This window comes from Lupinus angustifolius, chromosome LG20 (assembly GCF_001865875.1).
Source record: "Lupinus angustifolius cultivar Tanjil chromosome LG20, LupAngTanjil_v1.0, whole genome shotgun sequence".
Taxonomy (NCBI): Eukaryota; Viridiplantae; Streptophyta; class Magnoliopsida; order Fabales; family Fabaceae; genus Lupinus; species Lupinus angustifolius.
The window spans coordinates 6,343,576-6,364,871 of record NC_032028.1 but is presented as its reverse complement, the minus strand read 5'-3'; the positions used below and the strand labels follow the sequence as shown (position 1 = coordinate 6,364,871).

At 35.1% G+C, this 21,296-nt stretch overlaps 2 protein-coding genes across 9 annotated transcripts; both read right to left on the bottom strand.

The window, feature by feature from the left end:
- Positions 112-7,954, bottom strand: LOC109336192 (nuclear pore complex protein NUP98A-like). Of its 7 annotated transcripts, none has more exons than XM_019572633.1 (13): positions 7,824-7,954; positions 7,604-7,660; positions 6,989-7,234; positions 5,448-6,071; positions 5,097-5,306; positions 4,398-4,996; positions 3,757-3,844; positions 3,613-3,655; positions 2,110-2,248; positions 1,834-1,950; positions 1,549-1,726; positions 1,255-1,323; positions 112-990 (listed from the first exon to the last, which is right to left on the bottom strand). In XM_019572633.1, the coding sequence occupies exons 2-13, from the start codon at positions 7,620-7,622 to the stop codon at positions 326-328; spliced, it is 2,997 nt and encodes a 998-aa protein (XP_019428178.1). In that variant the 5' UTR covers positions 7,623-7,660; positions 7,824-7,954; the 3' UTR covers positions 112-325. The 7 variants fall into 7 exon arrangements, with proteins under 7 accessions (XP_019428178.1, XP_019428182.1, XP_019428180.1 ...); XM_019572637.1 differs by having other exon boundaries at positions 1,255-1,314; XM_019572635.1 differs by having other exon boundaries at positions 6,989-7,231.
- LOC109336244 (putative lysine-specific demethylase JMJ16) lies at positions 9,240-18,755 on the bottom strand. Of its 2 annotated transcripts, none has more exons than XM_019572718.1 (13): positions 18,532-18,755; positions 17,357-17,476; positions 16,918-17,282; positions 16,717-16,788; positions 16,404-16,481; positions 15,779-16,282; positions 15,450-15,671; positions 14,877-15,038; positions 14,216-14,584; positions 11,618-13,034; positions 11,412-11,518; positions 10,759-10,956; positions 9,240-10,088 (listed from the first exon to the last, which is right to left on the bottom strand). In XM_019572718.1, exons 3-13 carry the CDS (start codon positions 17,230-17,232, stop codon positions 9,768-9,770), a joined length of 3,765 nt encoding a protein of 1,254 aa, XP_019428263.1. In that variant the 5' UTR covers positions 17,233-17,282; positions 17,357-17,476; positions 18,532-18,755; the 3' UTR covers positions 9,240-9,767. The 2 variants fall into 2 exon arrangements, with proteins under 2 accessions (XP_019428263.1, XP_019428262.1); XM_019572717.1 differs by having other exon boundaries at positions 17,368-17,476.

Below are 21,296 nucleotides of genomic sequence, written 5' to 3'. Positions count from 1 at the left end.
AAGGAACCCTATATCCTTAAAATGAAAAATGATTTGGCATCAAGGTAGACCTTAATAATCTCAAAAATAACAACAATTCCAGTTTTGCATATAAAAAATTAAAAGTATTTGAGTAGAAACCAACGACACTACAAACTTTGATCATCCCAACTGTAATACCTATTGGTAAAAAGAATCCCCAAAGCAAGACACGTGAAAAACATTGGTCTAAACTCTATCAACAAAAGTACAGTACAAAAATACATGATAAGAACAAAAATGAAAAATGAACTTCAAAGAACCCTGTTTCTGAAAATTATTAAATGTGCTGCAGTCATATCATTTTTCAAAATTCATCATCCTCTTCATCTAGCTTATAGCCACTGAAGTGATTGACCTTGATCTTCCACTCTCCTTTAGCAGCATCATATGATACAAATTCAGCACCTTGGTCCTCAGCCTTCCTCTTCAGCATGTCCTTGTATTTCTCGATCTTCGGCCCTTCAGTATACTGCTGTCCAGATTTCTTGTCAAAACATTTGATGTTGAGGAGTGTTACCTCAGCAGGCTTATTCAGCCCTTGTCCAACAGGAGGTTTCTTCGCATCATCCATGTATACAATCACCTCGCGATTGTTGAACTGAACGAGGGACTCAATATCAAGCCCTCTGACATCTGTCTCGCCCAAGAATTGTATGCTACCATAGCCTTGCCTTCCCACCACAAAATCCTTGACATGACTGCAGAATCCTGGTTCAGCCCTTTCCTTCGCAGCCAGTTCATGAATTCGAGGCAGTGTGTAGTAATCAGAACGTCGAAGCTTTGGCATTAGTGCCTCAACATCAGCTCCATGTTCATACACAATGGCAGCCTCACCAGCTCTGTGCCCACTGAGTGTCTTATATGTGTCCACCTTTTGAGGAGAATAGTCTCCATTATTCCCATTGGGTATCTGCTTTGTTGTTGTAGGCTGAACTTGCTCCTTGACAGTACCATTTACGGTCGTAGTTCCTGGAACCATTTACAGAAATTAAGACAAAGGAATGCAATCACAAAAGGCTGGGAGGGGGAATGAGGAACTTTTTATCAATCCATCATTTTAAAAGGTAATCCCAGTGACTAAATGTGCATTGCCATCCACAGCAATCAGGGGTGCCATTGCAATAAAAGAGCACAAAAACCGAAGCAAGATAAAATAGTTATCAAAGGAGATCAATAAACGAGAGCTATATCCTTTATATAATCAAATACTTGAAATTCATAAGGAGCACATACTCTCTTTATTGTCTGGGCTGATACCATCAGCAGGTGTAGTTGCTCCTTTAGAGATAGTTCCTGAACATCCTGTTTAAAAATAAACAAATAAATAGTCTACTTGTTCTGTCACTATTCTCATAAAACAGAATAGGAGGGAAAAAAAGCATGAACACAAAATGACCACAACATAGCCCAAAATGTTAACCAACTACAAGGTTTATAGAAGGATTTAGACACTATTCATCCACAAGAAGTTTTTCATAACCATTCAAGTAGGACAGAACAATAAACAAAATCAACTTAGAATATTACCATTCTCATTCACTGGAGTGTGTCTATCCTTAAAGGATGATGGTTTCTCGGAAGAAGCCCTTGCAGGCCACTGCTCCATAGGAGCAATGATCAGCGCCCTTGGATTCTCCCGAGGAATGAAAAGAGCATCAGCCTTTGGTGTGGTTGGAGTATCCTCATCATCACTAAAGAATGCAACCTGCAAAGAGAGCAGTGAAAGTTAAGGAACATACACTGTTTCAGCTCTAAAAATGTGACCATGTTATTAGAAACCCAGGATGATAATAAATAGAACAATCAACTCACCTTTGGTCCATCATTCTTAGAATGATATTTCCTGACAGGAATCCTGTTTCGCCTTTGTGAAAGGTGTCGAGAGGTCAATAACGAAGATATTCTAACAGCAGCAGGTCTGTCAGAGGCCTGAAATGAAGAATCAGCTTGATATTTATTTGCTTTCAAAAAGTAAAACCACACAAAGATAGATCATGGGTCTGGATGGCAAAGTAATTTCTGCTCAAGTTAAAATACAAAACTAGTATAATAAATTAACAAATCAAAAGTTAAAATCGCTTCGCTTACAGGCATGCTGGAGATTCCATATTGAATTGAAGGGGTGGTTCCAACTCGACCAATTGACATCTGAGGCAAAGCAGGAAGTGTTCCAAATGGATTGGTAATAGGTGCTGATTGTACAGCCACAGAGCTCTGGGTAGAAGACCTGTCAAACAAAAAGCATAAAAATAAAAAAACTTATAATGGAAAAATAACAAACACAATATCCAAACTAATTAAACCAAAAATAATAATGACATTCTATTCTAAAAAGAAAAGAGATAAATACATAAACTACATGCAATACAGTTGTGCTACACAAAGATAATGCTATTGTATAAACAGATGATTCCCATGGCCAACCATAAATTATTTGGAAAATCAAAGAATGCAACATGCTTGAGTTGCAAAAGAACGTGGTTGGACCACTCCAATCCATTCCCATGGAATCACTATTTTGGGTACCAAATGTGCCACTAGATCATGTGAGGACCTGGTTTGAAATAGTTACCAAATTGAGAAGTTATCTACACCCCTCTAGGTAAGTTTCATCAAGAAATCAACCCTTAATGCCTCCACATAATTTACTACCCAATTGATGGAGAGTTGATGAGAAAAACATTATGCACTTAGTGCATGTGATTTTCCTCTGAATGTTGTTAACTATAATGTGCATACTAATGGAAGTGGACCAAGAAATGATAAAATGAAGGTGCAGAACAATAAAATTTGTAACTCTTATCACCATTTGTCTCGCCCCCTCAATTTTTGCCAAATAAGATAAGTATTTGCATATCAATTGTATTAGGCAAACAGAAGAAGAGCATGGGCACAGTGCAAGAGCTTAAGATAGAGCAACTAGGATATAAAAAGACCCAGAAAGAACTTGAAGAGTTGCTGTAAAGGGAATATTGTGGAGGAAAAGAAGCCGGGTCAGATAAAAAAGCTCCAAGGTGATCATGCTGCTCGCCTTGTCATGTCAGGTACGGTTAGATCAAGTTTCATGGTTTTAGAATGAATGGTGTGCTATTATGTTATTTGGAAAAAAATGAGGGGTGGGACAAAGATGGGGACATAGAACAGAGATAGAGGATTTTTATCACTGTCAATAACCCCTCCCTCTAGTCTATATTTCACTGTACTCATTTACAGTTAGCACTCAATAACTGTCGATTACGCATTATGTATAACATATATTAAACACATGAATAACAGATGGAGCAAAACTGTATACATAAATAATATCATTTTTTGGGTAAGAGATAAAAAAATAATACTTAAAATAAAGAACACAATTATTTTTAATAAAAAGGGGCCAGCCCAGAGTACCCGCAGTCAGAGAGGCTATTTCACAAAAATAGATTAGCACAGTGATTTAATTACTCAATTGGACAGTAAAAAAAATTCCAGATGTTAATATTTATTATCAAACGGCAAAACCAAATTTCAGATTTCACATTAAAAAACCCATAGGTATGAACAAGTTAGACATAAATGCATGACTAAGAAAAACTTAAAAAGGTCACTTACGAAAATCCAAAGTTATTCTGACCAAACATCCCTGGGGCACTACCTATTTAACAGTAGAGTAAAAACAGTCAATTCAAAACATAACCATTCAATAATTGCATGAAAGAAAATAAATATCATAAGGATATACAAAAGTGAACAAACCAGGTTGTGTCTGGCCGAAGTTACTAAAGCCAAAAGTACTACTCGACTGAGCAGGTTGTGCTGGTTGGAAAGGTGTTGAAAGAGATGGCTTCATGTATAAAGTCAAATAAAACATATTAGAAAGTCAGTGTAATACAGACTTGAGAATTAATTCTCTAACAAAAAAACTCAGCATGCACGTATAACAGGTTTTAAACTTGACTATGGGCAAAAAATACCATAAAACAAAAATTACATACAGAGATGCCGAGTTTAATCAGAAAGATTCACATGTCGGTAATTATTTATTACTATTAACACTATGCTCTACAAGCCACATCATTAATAGCCTAGCATCAATTTTCCCAAGAAGGATTAATGTGATAAACAATATATGTAGTGCTCTATACTAGATCTACATGTGTAAATGAAAAAAATCGAAACATAATGTGGCATAAGTGAGGTTTCTCTCCAAGGGAGTATGTAACGACTCAAGGACCCAATCTTCTAAAAGCTTATGCAGATGTCATTTATATGCAATTTTTATATGATCTATATATACCTGGTTTCATATGAAACTCACAAACAGTTTTTCAAGCTGAGTTCAAAACATGCCTGTTTATAAGTAAGAGTTTTTAAAATGTAAAATCAAAACTACTCACCGCTGTTTGACCAAAACCTGTCAGATTGCTAGAGGCAAGTGGTGCGCTAGTTGAGAAAAGACTTCCACCAAACCCAGAAGAAGGGGTATTGAACATGCTTGATTGAGTAAAGGAAGCAGTCTGCTGTCCAAAGGGGGAAGGATTCTGCTGTCCAAACCCAGAGACTGGCTGTGAAGTAAGAGTGGGTGTAGAACTAAATAATTGGGATGACTGAGTGTTGCTAAAAAGGTTTGAGCCAAATGGTTGAGATGCACTGAGAGCAGGAGCAGAATTGAACGGCGACGTTTGTGCCCCAAAGCTCTGTGATGGAGAAGAGTTAGCTGCAAATGGAGATGGGGATGATGAGCCAAACATAGTTGTTGTTGCTGATGTTGAAGAACCAAAAGCTGATGAACTGAAGGAAGGAGCAGATGCTCCAAATCCAGAAGGAAAGGCTGAACTCTTCGGCGCAAATGGGTTAGAATTTGAAGGTGTTGAGCTAGAGAAGGGATTAGATGATGATTGACCAAACGCTGACGAAGAACCAAATGTGTTTGTCTGTGTTGTAGATGAATTAAAGCCACCCAAACCAGTGGACTGAGTAGAGGGATTTGGTCCACCTAAATTTTCAATAAATAAGTAGATTAGGTCAAGATCATCAATACTGCAATGAAAATCAAATAATTGATTTTTATAACTAAAAAATTAAAAAGAAAGTACCTTTGTCTCCCAATTGATAGTCTTCCCATCTTAGCTCCTCGTGGCATTTATCTTTGTAATTAGGCATGGCCGATATGGACTCCAATTTTGCTGTCTGACCAGAGGTACCACTATCTGGTTCAGTTGTTGGTGTGTAATTAGCTATTCTACTTCCACCCCGTTGACCACCAAAACCTGACTGCCCAAAAGCTGGTGTTGGGGTCTGGGATCCTTTATGAGAAAATTTGCAAAGAAGACTTTCAATTACAATGGCATAACATTGAAAAGGGAATATGATATTGAACAACCTTGTATCTAGAATGATGAAAATATAAATATATCTCTAATTAGCTAAATGGAGTTTGAACTCACCAAATGCAGAACTTTGGCCACCAAAAGCTGACGTCGTACTCCCAAAAGGGCTGCTGCTACCAAAAGCAGAAGAGGACTGGCCAAAAGCTTGACTTGAGCCAAAACTAAAAGCCGGGGTACTAGAAGGCGAAGCACCAAAAGCAGGAGCACTAGATGCCCCAAATGCAGATGTACTTGCTGAACCAAATGTAGGGTTACTTGGAGCCCCAAATCCTCCCCCACCTCCAAAGCCAGGAGCAGTTGACGCGCCAAATGCATTCCCTGTGCTACCAAAAGTAGGGTTTGGGGTTGAACCGAATGTGGGGGTGCTCGTAGCACCGAATGCGGGGGTGCTTGCAGCACCGAATGCAGGAGCGCTAGCAGCACCGAATGCAGGAGCGCTAGCAGCACCGAATGCAGGGGTGCTAGTAGCACCAAAGGCAGGGTTGCTAGTAGCACCAAAAGCAGAAGTTCCTGTTGAACCAAATGTTGGCTGAGTTGATGCACCAAAAGGTGTCGAGGAGCCAAATACGCTGTTTCCAAATGCAGGTTGTGATGGCTGGGTGGCACTTCCAAATGGGCTGGTTTGAGTAGGAGTAGATCCAAAGCCTCCAAAAGCAGGCTTCTGACCAAAAGCTGATGACCCTAAAGAGCAAGAGTAGCATTAGCTCTCATCTTGAAGTAGAAAAAAGATGGATAAATACAAATGAAGAGGCACAGAAACATGCCAAAGTATACAAATGATTCCATTTATGATGCAAAGAAACCAAGGATGCTGTAAACTAGTTAATGTGTATCTTTCTTAATTTGTTAGTGATCTTCAATACTTTAAAATCACAAACTAGTAATGGAAAGAGTACATACAGCTGAAAGAACTGTAAACTCTTCATAATGTTCTTGTTCTTATGTGTTCCTCCATCACACAATATTGCATTATCATGCGCCTCTAATTATGTTATATCAATGCACTGACAACTAAAGAAAAACAAATAGGGGGAATGCATTAAGAGGATGGAGTACTTCTGCATTATCTCATACATAGAGCATATTCAATATTCTTTACAGCTCATTCACAAAATTCTTCAATTTCACAAAAAATTATATATGTAATGGCTGAATGCCTAATTGCCTATACTGACTTCATCTGTGTATTTCCTAAGTCACAATACCACCAGTATTTAAATAAATAAATAAAAAATAACCAAATGAAGAACGAGTCATCAGAGTATAAGTAGTCAAGTTAGATGAAATCAGAAAGTGCAAAAGAACAGTAAATTCAGAGCAAACAGGATAGACAATAAACTAATTGCCAGTTGTTTTGCAAGCCCGCCATAAAAAACCCTCCGAAAAAACACTAGCAGAGCACAACAAAGAATCTCAGAAGACTGTTTTACCCCGTAAAAGGCAAAATAAATTATTTATATCTAAAACAAGTAATTCTCTTAACTAAAATGTTTCACTTTTCATACATTACATGCAACTGCAAACAAGCCGGTTTCCAAAGGCTCTAATTAAAACAGACTAATGAATAAAGGACAGAGTATAAGCAGGCATTGAGCTACCGAAAGCCGGTGAAGATGAAGCACCAAAAGTTGTGTTGGACGAGAAGGGAGATGAAGTTTGAGCTGCACCAAACACACCAGTCGAAGTGCCTCCTCCAAACATGGAACCACCAGTTTGTGAGCCAAACGGACTTGTACTGCCAAATGGCTTAGCGGCAAAAGGATTGCTATTTGAATTGTTCTGTTGTCCAAAAGCTGGCTGCGAGCCAAATGGGCTACTTGAATTGTTCTGTTGCCCGAAAGCTGCTAAAAATGAATTCCCATTAATCAAAGAAGTAGCCAGTATAGAAACATTATGCTTCACCATTCATGTTGCATAACAACAACAATGACGATAATAATAAGGGGAAATTTCATTAATCTCCCATATGGTTTGTCCTAATTACATTAGAGTATTAGACATACATCTGTTTAAAAGATGAGAGGTGTCGAGTGTAATTAAGCTAAAACTCACCGGAGTCCAATGTAATTTCACTTACAAATTAACAATAAAAAGGAATTCTTTTGTGGTGTAATTAGGGAAAGGAATGTAAAAGAATATGCAATTAACCTTAATGAGGAACAGAGAAAAAAGATACAGGGACGGTAAAATAGAATAGAATGCAAAAAACTTACGGTTTGAAGCACCAAACATCTTGCCTGAAACTTTCAAAACACACTAGTATCCTGTTCCTATCAGCAATCATCAAAATCAAATCAAATCAATTATAATATCAAAATGAAAAAAAAAAAGAGAAGAACAAAACGCGGCATTAGATTCAAAGCGATTCACAAACAATAACATTATAAAATGTAAATATGTTGAATTTAACGATGAAAATGGGAACAAACTTACAGTGGGGAAAGGGACGATAGATCTTTCGTCCAAGAGAGGTTGAACGGTGGATTAGGGCAACGAGAGTAAGAAGCTTGAATGATTGTTCAATCTGTGGGGAAAGGGGTTCACGATTTATTTTATATAATAAAGTAATGAGATAATAGTCGCATTGCGTTATTATTATCTTATATATCTTTATTATCAATTTATCATTCATCTTTATAGACCTAGAAATACTTATACTCATATGATAGAGCGTAGATATTAAGTTCAAAATAAAATTTTATAAATTTTGAAATTGGATTTATTATTAAACTAAAGTAATCTCCAAATTTGAGTACACAAAAAATCGTCTCATAAGTATTATTTTTTAAATCAATCATTGTAGTTGTTTATGTTTTATAAATTATTTTTCATTACTTTGAAGGTAAAAATTTAATTTTAATGACTTAATTTTTAAAAAGTAATAAAAATATGGTGTACATCTTTTCATTTTAAATTCACGCCAAAATCTTAAATTTAATTAAATATTGTGATAGCTGTAAAGAAAACAAAAAAAATAAAAAAAATTGACGAGATTAAAAACAACACTTGATAGATTTAGTTATTTTTTTTTAATAAAACTTGATTTGTGTATATCATAAATATGAATATTGAATATAAAATCATCAGTTTATTTAAGCTGAAGATTATAAAACACACCATGATAAAAAATGGTCCATTATATTAGATCAATTAATTTATACTTGTAATTTTTTAATGTTCAAGAAACCAAAACTATAGCAACTGCTACTGCTAGTCGTAAAATGATATGTAATTGATAATTATTTTTTTTTACAAATTTTAATTTGGTTAGTTAAGCAGACTTAGAGCACTTGGGCTTAAATTTACTTTATGGCACCAACATGCGTGTGAATTTAGAAGAAGAAAAAATTAACTTCTTTTCATAGGAATGGTAATTAGAATCACCAACATGGTAATTAATAATTAATAGCTACTAGTAGTAGAAATAAAAATCAATGTTTCATGATATTTGACATATGATGGAAGAACTTTCGGTTTCAGAGAAATTATTTCAAGGATTTGAATATAAAACGATCACAAAACAAACAATCTAAGCCGAAATTCACCCTCTTGGATTGTCTTTTGCCAGAGAAGGTAAAATGTTTGCATGGGTGCTTGTCTTCCTAGATGCATAAGGAAAAGGGCATAAAGCTGCTAGCTAGAGATTTACATTACTGAACAGTGGTCTTAATAGATATATGCATCATTCCTGCATTATATATATATGCATCCTTAATTTGGGTTAAAAGTTATTAAGCATGTCCTAGTTGCTGTCACTAATCAACTTAATGTGATTGAAAGAAAACGTATATATTCTTTTATGTGGAAACAGCTTCATTTTAGTGAAAAGCTATTTTCAAACTCAATTAGTCAAATCAAAGCATGTCCCTGGTTGTTTCAAACTGCATGTCTCAACTCAAGTGCCTTTAAAGTCCATGGTTCTGAGTTCAATCCTGAAATTGATTTGTATGAAGTAAAACACTATTGAGAAGAATCCTCAACTAAGTCACCTGATCAATCCCCATGATCTTAGTCTTACAAATATGACAGGGATACTATTGGTAAAAAAACTGTACAAAATATGAACCAGAAAACAATCGTGAATGTGAAGGCCCCTAGCTTGGCCTTTCAGAGTCTCATATGAAATCAGATACAGTGGCAGTAACATTTTCCACTGCTGGCACTTGAACTAAGCAAAATTTTAAGGGAATAGCCTTACTTCTACCACTTTCTCAATATTATTTCCTTTCTTTTCTTTCTCTATAACCTTGATTCAGGTGGGGGGAAACCAAAGATTAAGGTTGCATTAAAATTGGATGAGCAACCTGAGTAGACCTACAATTTACAAGTTAGAAAAGGCTAGGGGCTTGTGAACAATTCAGTTCAAATAATCAATCATCACCTAGGAGGGTTGTGAACTTTTGAGTTGTGAATCTCTTCATTGAGAAGTTGCGCAATTTGCATCTGGCCAGTTGCTGACTTATTGTCACTAAGAATGGTGTACAATGAGTTCAATTCTTCGGGATTGGCTTTTTTAAATAGGTTTCTTAGTATTGCAACAACTCCAATGGGCAAGTGCTGATTTATGAGGACTCCTGCACCATTTCCACCATTTATATTGGTTTGGTGGGGTCGTGAAATCTGCCCTTGAGGGCGGGAGTAGGGTCGGGAGTCCCAATATTCATTACAAACTCGACTTCGATCTAGTGCCTCAATTGCCTGGTGACAGAAAGCAGATACATAATAGAGCTATCAAAATCATGTCCATGTAAGAAAATCAAACAGGACATTACATTACAAAAAAAAACTAGCTCAAACCAGGAAAAAGTTTGCAGTTCTAAAAACACTAGCTTGAAAAATTTTATATGAAGGCTCAATGGTTAATAAAAAATATGTTAAATATCCAGACATAACGTGGCAATTTAAACCTTGCATTACTAGGTCTTTGTGTTGTTCAATTCACAAAGGAAACTGAAAAACAAAAACCTTGAGGCAGGAAAACTTGCACTTGCCCTTGGGAAGGGAAAAGTTGAAACTAGCTAAGAGTGTGTTTGGTTCTTGATGCTACAAAAGAGACATCCCCAAAAACAGAATGTTTTCACTCACTTCCCTAACCACAACTCAAATATTAACTGTGAACAGTTTAATTTAATCCCAAATCACCCAGAAATTTGGTATGATCTCAGATCATTCAAAAGATAGGAGAACTTCGCTGTTAGATCAACCAAAAAAGAAGCTATACAAATTTCTGCTATATGCATAATTAGTTAATTACTAGACATCGTCCATGGAATGTGAGGAGAAACAAGAATAGGAATACATAATTTTCTTTCAGCCAATGTCAATGAACCGCTTTGAATTATAACTGAGTTTTGATCAGTAAAATTACCTGCACTATAGCTGGAGACGAAAACCCAAACATTTCAAAGCCATCAAGGCTGCCAGGAGGCTGTAAAGGAGGAAGACCCTTTTTTCCCAGCTTGTGTTGTTTTGCAATCTCTTGATTCACTCTCTCTCTTACAAGTTCCCAGCATCTTGCAGGTGAAACATGAACGAAAACCTCGCTTGGACAATTTTCCAAGGAAACCTGGGGAGAACATAATTTAGTAACTGCCACATCAACTCTTCCCAATTCCAAGTGAAAATCATTAACATCACTTCATTTCAATTAAACACCAAAAAAATTAAAATCTCAATTTCATACTACCAGACCAGGAATTAAGCAATAGTTCACATTTTCTTCCTAACTTCATTTTGAAAATTAGATACCCAGACTGTCTTGTAGTTAAGCAAAATATCCATCTTGAAGTAAAAAGTAAGGAGTCAAGAATTTTCTATCAAAACATATGCCAGCATAATCAGGAGTAAAAAGCAGCAAGACGCTAGCAAAAGGGGGCTTCTTTCCAAGTGTATCAACAAATTTACATCAAATAATGAAAGGCTTTTCCAGAGATATTGACAAAAACACATACTATGATACCAAGTGCATGACAAAAGCCTACTGCTTGTCTAAAAAGGAAGAGGGTGAAGGGCAGAAAGTACCATAAATAGAGGTCCAGCACGTCCAGCATCAAGAATTTCTGAAATATAATAACACATAGTACTGGATGGATCTAAAACACTTATGTACCTAACACGGCTTTTAAATCCTGCACCAATCATTTTAATTTGCATAAATATATAATATGTATATTCAAATTAAACACTTTCATTGAAGTTGCAATGCATTAGACCAAGTATATATATACCCCTTGGGAATATAGCCTGACTGCTGCACCATGACTTTCCAGGAAGCACAACTCCAAATTCTAAAGGTTCAACATTGCAGTTGATACGCCGAACAACCTTGGCAATACGAGGACCTTTCTGATGGGAATTCCTTTCGAAATTGTTTAGACTGCAAGAAAGGTTTACATTAACAGCTTTTACGTTGTCAGCTACATTAGAAGTGGCACATTCTCCAAGCTTTTCATGAATATCCTCATTCTTGGCCTTGGTAGTGCCAGACTGTTGTGGCTTCAGAGGTGAATTATCTGAACTTTCCAAACAATGATGGCTGGCCTCTCCTGCTGAAGAAGCTCGAATATTTCTAACTGATTCTTCAGTTGTATGACCTATATGACAGTTAAGATTTACAGAGGCAAAAGCAAGATTTGGTCCTCTGTTTTCATGACATTCCTGTTTCACGTGCAAAAGCTGAGCTGAACCAGAACGCATATCTCCACGAGGCAATGTATGACCATTCTTTTCACCCATCACAGCAGCATCTGTCACAGGGATGATCAAGTTGGTATTTTCTATATTGTTACATGGGCTTGCTTTATCTCTAGAACCTGTAACCATACGAGAACTTTCCTTCCTTCTATTTGAATCTGCCATCTTAATTTCATCACCTTCATCATCACTAAGAAGTATCACATTGTCATGTCTGTAAAGTGAACTTTTCTCACCTGACAGGTCCTTTTGAGAAAATTGACAACCGGGGGTTCTCATCTTTGATCCGCAAATAAGAGATCCTTCTTTATTAACAGAGTTCTTATGATTAGCCATCTCACATGTAGGTTTTGAGCTATTAGTTGTTAACAAATGCTTCGTGTGAATTGAAGACACGGCTTCTGCTGATTTCCTCTGTTGAAGATAGCTCTGATCTTTACTTTTCGCTGCACGTGTTTGATTATCTATTGGGACATCTGTCGAACAGGAATCATCAATAAATTTATTTGATGGATGCAAAGCTACCTCTTTATGCACAATACCCCTGGAATAATGAGACAAATTTGATGAATCCGAACTCAATTCCTTGTGTATTGTTGCCTTGCCTGGCAAGACATGAGAAGTTAGTGCCAGACCAAGATCTAATTTCGCCCACCTGTATACTGCACTTAATTTTCCTTCCAGTGCCTCAACAAGAATATTTAGTTCACTAATATCATAACGAAAGAGGAAGAATTTGGAATCCCATGTGCAAGAACAAAATTGCTTTGCATGATCCAAGCAAGCATATCTATTTGGGGAACAGCAACAACCGGCTGCAGAGAGGTGTAAATCAAAAAGGCAAACAATGCATTCCCTTTCACTTGTAGCATCAAAACTACTCTCCATTTTCGATGCCCTTGAAGAGCTACAAAGAAATTCCCTTCTTGCCCGTTCCATCTCAACACGTGCCTAGGTTGAAAAAATACAAAAATATCAGTATAGGAGATTACTAATGTTAAAATTCAATAAAGGGGTACCAATCATATGTGCCTCTAGTCTCTACAGAGAGTGCATGCCAACCAACATGGCATGGCGTCCAAATAGAGATTGTGGAATAGGAAATAGAAATGACAGCATAAATTGGTTCAGATACAATAAATTGTGCCAAGAAGCCAAATAAAAACTCAATGAAATCAAATCCTGACTCCTGAATACCGTGCCAGTTATAAACTAAACTTCTTTAAAGAAAAGTGTGTTAGGGATATAAAATAAATCTGGGTCCTCCACCAAGCAGGTTCAACTTTGAGGGTTGGTCTTTGACACGGTTTCAATGCCTCTATGAAGAAGTGGCCAGGAGTTCAATCCTTGCTACCACCATTCTTCTAATAAAGTTTAATTTCAGTACAATGTTAAGGGGTTTGAGCATTGTCCACATTTCTTGCCCAGAGAACTCTTATGTGAGGAACATGCTAGAGAATAAAAACCATTCTTGGATCTCCAAAAAATAGCTTAAGCTTTGAGAAGTTATGGTCCTTGACAATTGCAAACACCATAGAAATCGATGACTATGATTTTTTCTCTCCTTTTTCCATTTATTCAGTTGTCTGTGAAAGATTCCTTGTTCACATATATGTAAATTAAATATCTTCCCAGTCCACCGACAAAAATCTTCTTCAAAGAACATTTAAATTCAACATACCACTTTATGTTTTCAATTTACCCAACAATTAACAAATATAATACAGAAGACAAGGTGATACAGAACAAAGATATGAAAAAATGGAATATACCCAAAAGCACTTAAATCATCTACATTGAATTTAAAAATAAGGTGGAAACTCCTAAGAGAGATCATATGCCTCATATGGCAGCAAACACAAAACAAATTAGCCACAAATTGCCTTATCATGGTTGTAAAACTAGAAGAGAAAGGAAAAAAACATTTAAGAGGAAAAGTGTGTACTCTGTCACTGTAGGCCTAGTTTTATTAGCAGGGAAAAGGAGCTTGCAAAGCAAGCTTAACAGCTGTAAAATCATTTTAAAGTAAAAGAAAGGCTAATCTAAGGCAATACCTATCTAAAGATCATCAGAGCATAAATTAATACATAATCATAAGAACCATCCCCTCATAATATGGAGGCAGAATTTACCTTCAGCGCTTTTGCCAGAAGGCCATCCTTTCCACTGACATCTTTCCATCGTAGATTGTCCAAAGAATTCTTCTTCAGCAAATTAAGCTCCCACTGGGCTCTTACTGCTTCCCTTGCAGCCCCAAGCAACAGCTTGTCATGGGATATAGAAGTTCTGCGCCCCTGCTCCCGGTACAGCTCTATAGCAACATGCCCATGAGGCAGCCAGTCAACAGGAGCTACATTAACAGCCTCTGCACAGTTGAAGCCACAATTGAAGCCAGAGTGGTAGGCTCGAGGAAAAGTAAGAACAAACTCTCCAGGGTTTTGGACACATCTATAAACTGGAACTCCTTTAGACTTGAGGATGGAAGGAGAAAGTTGGGTGATCTGCAAGTAAAATTAGAACTTCTGGCATTACATAAATACATATCATAGAAAGAAACATACTCATCCAACATAGCCATTTATGTGGTGGGCATTAATATCGATATGTACAGATGATTGAAAGAAGGTAGTAAATGGAAGATAGAACTTCACCAAACCCGATGAAAGCATAACAATCATTTTGATCTTGTTTGTTGCCTCTCTAACAGACAAAATAAACAAGATGAACAGAACGGAAAAGAAAAGCAGGTGAAGCAAGAAGCATTTGTGCAGTGGAAGAAAATCTTTTACTAACCAGTTTATGAAGCAAGTCAGGTTGTTGCTCAAAAAGCTCAGGCATATGCTTTCTCATGGCCTCTTCCAATTTACAAGCATCTTTTCCAGGGACACCATACCACAGTTTTGGAGCACCCCAATGCATATAATTCAATGAATATAAGTGGTGATCTTCCACATGCTGTAAGCACAATCCATCAATAAGAAACAATAAAACAGATGCAACAAACAAAGGTGCTAGCTAAGCAATTTTTCTGACATACAAACAGACACACAACTTCAATTAGCTGTCAATAAACACAAAACAAATAGTTTTGGTGTATTTTAACAACCGACTCAAGGTACAGACATCAACTATAAGAGCCCCCTTATTCTCACACATATACACACACTCACAACATCATGTACCACCCCTGAAGGGCATACAAATAGAAAGTAGTCTATAACAAAACATACAAACACAACATGGACATGCATAGGCCCATATGAACAACAACAAATGGTAACTATAACTATAGTGGTTATAAGCATGGATTGGGTGAAGAATTCATGAATTAGATGATAGAAAACGAGAGAACAATGCAATTCTTACCCAACAAAAGGAGGAAAAGCACATTCCTATATACAACCATGGCACTAAAACACCAGATATATCGCTGCTCTCATAAGAGAGTAGAGATCCAGGTAGCCTAGCGAAGTTATTTAAATTCCAGCCAGATTTGATGTATTGTTCATGTGAAGCAAAAGCATTACTATGCTTTCTAGGAAAACCACTGCCAAAAACCCCAGTTTCCAGATCAGCTCCATAAAGAACCTAGAAGTATATGGGGAAAAATGTAAGCATACGAACATGTACCAAGTGCAGTTAATGGGCAACAATTTTGTGAAGCAGCAAAGTGCTGAGATTATAAGGAAAGTGACCTCAATTTCTTCAGTAGGACTCTCAACCATCCGCCAATATTCACCCTCAATGTTCTCCACAGACGGCTCTGAAGTGCCATTTGAAATTGTTGTATTTGCTCCGCAGTGCTCTACATTCTCATATTTTCTGAAGTATTTGGTCTTAAAATCGTCCGAATATCTCTGAAATGTTTCCAAGGTAAATTCTGGACCAGGTTCAAACCCAAAACTTTCAGCCTCGCAAAATCCCACATTTCCGATGCCATTTTCCACTCCCATTCTTGTGCATCTTCTCCTTTTCCTTTTTGTATTACTTTGAATCCTTGACATCTTTCTAATTGAACCACGATTCTGAAGTTTGTCAATCCTCTGAACACGAGTAGCAAATTTAGAACCCTCCCATATACTTTTTTCCTTGAGAGGACAAGGAGGTTTCCAAGAAGATGGGGGAACAATGCGACAAATTCCATATGGTTCAGCTCTGGAGCGAATGCTTGATATATATTTCAAAGTATCTTGAAACTCCTGGAAAAAATATAAATAATTCAGATATGATTCTGCAATAGAGCTAACTTTAAGAACTAAACAGGTCGATAACAGGGAGCGGAGTTCAAATAAGCAAAAAGAACTATCAATAGCTCAAGACCTCTTCAGTGGGGTGGAAAACAGGAGCATCCTCGATATTTGGCCTGCGAGCATCTTCTGGTCGCCATCTGGCAACAACCTGTTAGAGACTTCAATTGTCAGTCACCCATCATGCGAAAAACAAATTGCCTAAAAACAGTGAAGTTTCATTTGTAGGTTAGATTAAGTGGCCTCAATAATATATGATAAGATCACAGGCTCAACTCATTTGTTGTTACTAAATAATCAGTCTGATAGATTGTATAGTAAACTAGGCCACTTCTATTGACAAACAATAAGCGAAAGAAATAAAGCGTGTATAATATAAATAGAACCTTTTGGCAATTACTGCAATCGGGACATCCACGGATAACTCCCCTAGGTAGACAAGGTCTCGAGGAGAAGTTCTGCATTGACATTCATATATATTAAAATTTCTGGTAACCAGAAGTAAACTCTCACATTTAGGAACTGAAGTACAGTATATTAAAAGTCTAGGCATCCAAAAACAAAAAATGAACCAAGAAAAGACGAACTTGATCACAGCACACAGAATCAGAGTCTTCCTCCGAACTATTCTCATATCGCCCATGGTTAATCCATGGTCTTCGTCGAAGAGTCCTAGGAACCTTTGCAGTATCACTAACATGGACATCAGTTTCCACCTTAGTGGACTGTGATTCAGAAGCACCAGTAGAGGCTGAACAGCTGGTCATATTCTTATCATTTTGTTTCTCATTGTCATCAACCCTCTTCAGTGAGAAAGCTGTATATGACTCAAATCCTGGTGGGACAGATGGAAAGTCATCACTATCTTCATTAACACATATTCTCATGAGCTCGGTCCCCATCGCAACCTCGAGCAAAAGGCAATAATCAATGATGCCTTTAATTGTCTTCCCTGCATGAATTAGGGAGTCAGCATACTGTCATAATCTACACGTGGAAAAAAAAGAATGATCTATTCCAGGTTTTACTGAACTTACTCTGATAAGAAGATTGCTTGTGAAGTGACAAATGGGAAATTTGTTGGTTCTCTTAACTACCACTGATTCAAGGTCTCGGTAAAGTCATAAATAGCTGGAGAGCATCAACCTGATACACATCAAAAAATAAACAATGAGCTTTAGATTAACACAACTACATGCAACATAGTATATTAACATTTCATTTTTTGTTCTAATTAGTCAAAAAGTGCTACTATTAATTTTTATTCTGAAAAAATATCAGACTAAAATTATAACGATTTTCAAAAAGTTTATTTGGATTCTCCAAACATAATGGTGGATCAGAAAGCAAAGGCATATTGAAGCTTCAACAAGTTCTTATTTGTTGATATTCTTGTTTGATTACATAGGACTGATGAAGAGCTGAACTCAATGCAGGAGAGCTCATCATCTAAATGCACAAGTCAACCGACACACATACAATAGATTCATACCATCATGTCACAAAAAGCATGCTTACAAAACTAGACATATGCAAACAAGGTTCTAACAGTAACCTTTCCCAAAATTATTCAGATCACCACATTTGCAAAGCATCAGATATTCAGGGGGCAGAACACACTACATTTCACCTAAACTCCAGATCAAGCATAATAATATGATGATAAATATCTAGGTTAGAATTATATAAGGATCAAGGCATGCTTCAAAGTTTATTTTCAGCTGTCTTTAGTTAAATCAGCACATAAATGTACCATCTATCATGTCGATCAAATTCGGTCCAAAAATACATCCACCATAAACTCTAGCAAGTAAACACACATTATTAATTTTACAACGCCAAGTTTATCAACAATAAAAAAATAGAAAGTAATATTAACTTCAAGACACTTAAATCCCTGGTTCATTACATTCCATCAGCCAGATTATGATATCAAATTTTACAAACAATTAAGAAAAAACTCACAGAATCTCAAACATAAACCTAAAAGATCCAAAAAATCAATAGATCTCCAGAAGCTTCAGTTATCATTATATGAATAACAAACCAAGCCTCATAATACTCTCACTACACCACAATAATTTGGAATTATTAATTGCATTTAAAATCAAACAAATTACCATAATTAAAATGATCAAGAGAAACTTTAGTCAACTTTAATATAATCAATCTAATTTCTACTCTAATTAAAAAAATCATACCCTATTACGCGATAATGTGAATAGGTCAAAAACAACACGTGTAATTTCGTCGTAATTATAGATGGCAGTATATAATGGAATAAAGAATTGGAAGATAAATTGAAACTATGCAAACCCTAAAAGGATGATAGAGGAAGCAACATAGCTAAATCTGCATCCTATAATATTTTAGGCTTTCAATTTTTTTTGTTTGGTTAAAGTTGAAAGAGTGTAACGTGTTTAAAGTATTTGAGCCCAAGTATAATATATTGGTTTGTTATTACTTTGCTTTTCGGGTTTCTTAATCGGGCTTTGACTTGATAGAATGTATAGATTTTGTATTTGCATGCACTTGATAAAACTGTTGTTATTTTTTTGGTACTACTAATAGTATTCTCTCACTCTATTATTAAAGAATTAATCAATTTTAGAAAGTATTTCAACAAATATTGCTCTAAAAAATCGAACTCTGATGGGACTGTATAATAAATTCATTAGTCCTCATATATTTAATACCCATACTAGTAACATATCTGAAATTTATTGATCATTAAGATTTAGTTTGGTTTTAAAAAAATTGTATTGATCTTTATTCAAAATACAAACTTAATAGAGAGGTTTGATTTGGAAATTTTATTTTTATATAGCAAAAGATTATTCATGGACAGTTAAAAGGAGTTATTATCTATATCTATATTATATATAAAGCCAAAACTTGAAATAATTGTGACCATGATTCTATTTTTCTATTTTGTCATTAATATTTTTTATTTCTAAAGTAAAACTATATAATCCTAGATAACTATAATTAATACATATCATTTTAAGTTAGAGATTATAATAAATACTAAAATTATAACATGAAGTACATTAATAAAAAACATTATAATTCTCTAAAATAAAAAATACAAATTTAATAGTTAATATCATAAAATAAGAATGTGGGTCGGCATACACGAAGTGTCTGTCGACACGCTAGTATAGATAATTATAATACTATCATTACAAAGTAGTACATAAAACTATGAATGACAAAAAATCGGATTGGGGTTGGATTTATGTTTACTCAAATTTGAACCCAAAATTCAAAACCTCAATCTGAATTGAGTAGGATTGAAAAAATGATATCATTCTCGAACCTGTCAAGTTTCGGGTAACTCGAACTCGACTATAACTCGCCCAAAACATATATATATATATATATATATAAGTATTTATATACAAATTTGTAATTAAACATATATTAATTTTACATATATAAAGTCAAACATATATATATAGGAGCCTTAGATTAACACAACTACATTGGGTTTTAAGCTTGTGGGTGTCAATTTATAAAATATGTGGTCGAGTAAAATACTATGTTAACTTTAGAAATTACTAGAACATATTTTTGGATAAAAATTCATTTTTGACTTTTAAAATCTCAAAATTTATTGAAATACTCATAAATGGGTAAAATTAATTATTTGACTTTATAAAATCACAAAAATGGCCGTATTACTTTTTTTTTAACCTTTTACTATTTTTGTATTTAAAATATGTAAAAAACGTATAAAATTAGGCATTCACTCTGTAACTTTTAAATGATTAAAATAGATGATATATGAAGAAATATAAAATAATAATGAATGATAAATAATAAAAACCACAAATTAATTAAAGTGTAAGTACTTTAGGTGTAAAATAAATATTTAAACTATATTTCAAGGTCGTGCCTTTTTTATATATTTTAATTTATAATATTTTATTACTTTATTTGTTGATAACAAGGTATGTAATTAATTAGGTGTTGATATTTGAAAAAATTAATAATAAACAATTGGGTTTATCAATCACACTTGTGCATTAAGATGAAGTAAAAAACATAAAATCATTACATAGAAAGGTTGACTGAATATGATGATAAATGTATGTCCTGGCCAATTTTTAGATTTTGTTGTTGTCAAATTATGAGATTTGCCTCTAACGTAACTTATTTTGTTTTCCAATTTAAGCCTATAAGTAATTTTGTTTCAAATGGGTATATTTTGTGCTTTGAAGATGTTAGTGTAGGTTATTTTGATTAGTTTAAGTGATAAGAGACAACCCACTTTGTAGTATCAAAATTTTCAATCTTATATAGTTGGGATCCAATAATAAGGTTTAGCTATAATAAAATATTTTGCATAAATAATATGCAAAAAATATTATCATAACTTAAATCACTTCATACTTGAGTGATTACATAGGTAACTAACTTTAATTATGTAAATGTTGTTGATATTTGTAATACCGTGAATTTTCTGTGTATGTTTTATTAATTATTTATTTTAATAACGATTAATTTTAGATATTAATCGGTATTGAATTAGACTAAACCTTATTTGAGTGTTAGTCTTGTTTTGTGATTTCCTATTTTTTGATAAATTTTCATAATTTTCTATGACGGAAAAAGTTTTTGAGCTGCTATTGGGCCAAAATTCGCTCGAATTCGGCCCAATAACGTGTTCTTGAGTTATGTAGCTCAGAATCGAATTTTGATTGCGCCATTGGTTTTGAAATATTATTTCAAGTCAAGATAGACATTGAGTTTGTCCAGAACGCATTTCTAATTATTTTTCATTCCGAATTTCGTGTTTTGAAGTTCTAACCGTAAACTGAAACCGGTAGATTTTTATTATCCGACCGGGTATTAGCCAACAATACTCGGGAATGGTTTAATCGAGAATGTGTCATCGAAAATGTTACATCATTTTCATGTAAGAAGCTTGCTTGTTAAACAAGCAAAAATACATATTCTCTTA